The sequence below is a fragment of the Camelina sativa genome, chromosome 2, assembly GCF_030686135.1.
Source record: "Camelina sativa cultivar CO46 ecotype springtype chromosome 2, ASM3068613v1".
Lineage (NCBI taxonomy): Eukaryota > Viridiplantae > Streptophyta > Magnoliopsida > Brassicales > Brassicaceae > Camelina > Camelina sativa.
The window spans coordinates 10,035,969-10,038,197 of record NC_141881.1 but is presented as its reverse complement, the minus strand read 5'-3'; the positions used below and the strand labels follow the sequence as shown (position 1 = coordinate 10,038,197).

The following is a 2,229-nucleotide window of genomic DNA, read 5'->3' as shown; positions in this document are numbered from 1 at the left end:
CTCAAATATTGTCTATCTTCCCTTGGATATAATAAAACCAAAAAAGAAACCGTTTATATTGAATTTTGTTTTTAAAAATGTACTCTTAATATATCTGGAAGTTGAGAGAGCATATATTGATAAATTTATTTCCATCTTTATCACTTTAAGTTTATAATAAATATACTCATACTGATAATCATCCATTTAAGTAATTATATATAACATATATATATATATATATATATATATATACTCTTTGAGATATGTTAATTTTCTTTTTCAAACAATAGTTATTTCCATCTTTATCATTTCAAATTTGTAAATTTTATATGAATCGTAAGTTTTATCCTTTGCCAGTATGACTTTTACAAATAAAGGTACATATCAAATCTTTCTTATACGGGTTACGGATCTTTGGAGCCCCTCAACTCAATCATGGAACCTGGAAAAAATATCAGAGATCATTCCTGAGTACCAGAATGAAATCATTGCGATCAGGCCAAGTATATTGGGAGCAAGAGACAAACTTATCTGGCTATCCTCGACATCTGGTGAATATAGCTCCAAGTCTGGTTATTTTGAAGCCACCAGAGACACAGCTGCACTGATCAATCAAACCTGTCACATAGAAGATTTCAATTGGATATCCATTGTGTGGAATACCAAAAGCTCCCCGAAACTAAAGTTATACTTGTTGAAAATATTGTGAGAAGCTCTACCTGTGGGACAAAACCTTCGGATCCGTGGAATTGAATCAGCGGCCTGTATCCACTGTAACCAGGAGGAGTTACCCTCCACCTGTTTTTTCAATGCCCCTTTGCTACACAAGTTTGGAACTTGGCACCTTTCAAGAACCTTTTTATACCCTCGCGAATCTCCTCTCTATCTCATGGAATAGAAACCCTCCAACGCCAAATCTCTCTGCCCCCAGTGGGATTGGGGGAGACTCCGCTTGCACCATGGATCCTCTGGCACCTCTGGACATCAAGGAATAAGAAGCTCTTCGAAGACCGCCAGATCTCAGCAGCAGAGACCCTCACGACTGCAATTGTTCAGGAAAAGGAATGGATCGCAGCTCAAGTCGTAAAGCCCCCAACCACCCGGGTGAATTCCTCAGGGCCACGACCTTTGGCGCATCCAGATCTGACCACCATTTTCACTGATGCGGCCTGGCGAAGCGACACTCAGGATGCTGGCTTTGGATGGACTCTCTCTCACCCTGGATCTCAAACAGATCTGCGCCAACAATCATCCGCCAGACATGTACGATCGGCCCTTATGGCTGAAGCGATGGCCATCCATCAAGCTGTCCTCCATGCCAAAGATCTCGGTATTACAAAATTCTCTCTAGCTTCAGACTCCTTACAGGTGATCAAAGCAATCAATTCGGCAGCTCCTCAAACGGAACTCCATGGGATTTTTCATGACATCCTCCTTCTATCATCGGACTTTGAAGACGCTCAATTTCGTTTTGTTTCACGAAAAGACAATTGTGTTGCAGATGATTTAGCAAAATCAAGTCTCTCTAATTTCTCCTTTGTACCCAGTTTAACCGGTTAACTATTTTAATTCAATTGAAGTACTTTCCTTGAAAAAAATAATAATAAATAAATCTTTCTTACATATTTATCGTTTTAAATTTACGAAATTTCAAAAATTTAAAGATATACATGATTATTCCGTCATTCATTTATGTATAATTTATTAATTTTTTATAAAATAAATTAGAACTTTATCAGAAACCTTTATAAATAAATATTTTCAGAAATCCAAGCTTTATTACATATTAAAATTCTATTATATAAAAGTAATAAATTAAATAATTTTATTGTTAATAAATTAAATAAACTTTATTCTTACAATTAAATAAATTTAGATCAAAGGAACAAATATTATAGGAATATTGTAAGGTTAAGAAAATTGTCTTCTCTTTGATCTTGGCTTCCACATCATTTCTTTATGACACCAAACGGATGATCTTGGAATTTCAGCATAAGTGATTTTTTGGCTTGAGGAGCTTATTTTTGAATATAATCCAATCCGAGAATTTAGTTGTTGTAGTTGTCGAAGGAATCATAACATCATCCTGAGGACCATCCTCGTTGTAGTATTCTTGAGGTGTAACCTGTTCAATTTTTTTTTGAAAGAAAAGTAATAGTTAAAACATGGCTATTCACGATCATAGTTTTTGTAACATCCTCGAACCGGAGTCCATCGATCGATGAAAGGTCGGTTCTGTGCGGTTCG

At 36.0% G+C, this 2,229-nt stretch overlaps 1 protein-coding gene across 1 annotated transcript; it reads left to right on the top strand.

Moving 5' to 3' along the window:
* The first annotated feature begins 340 nt into the window (after positions 1 to 340).
* On the top strand, positions 341 to 1,542 carry LOC147948397 (uncharacterized). The gene is made up of 3 exons (XM_087466640.1): positions 341 to 359; positions 441 to 554; positions 914 to 1,542. The coding sequence occupies exons 1-3, from the start codon at positions 341 to 343 to the stop codon at positions 1,540 to 1,542; spliced, it is 762 nt and encodes a 253-aa protein (XP_087322766.1).
* The last annotated feature ends 687 nt before the right edge of the window (positions 1,543 to 2,229 follow it).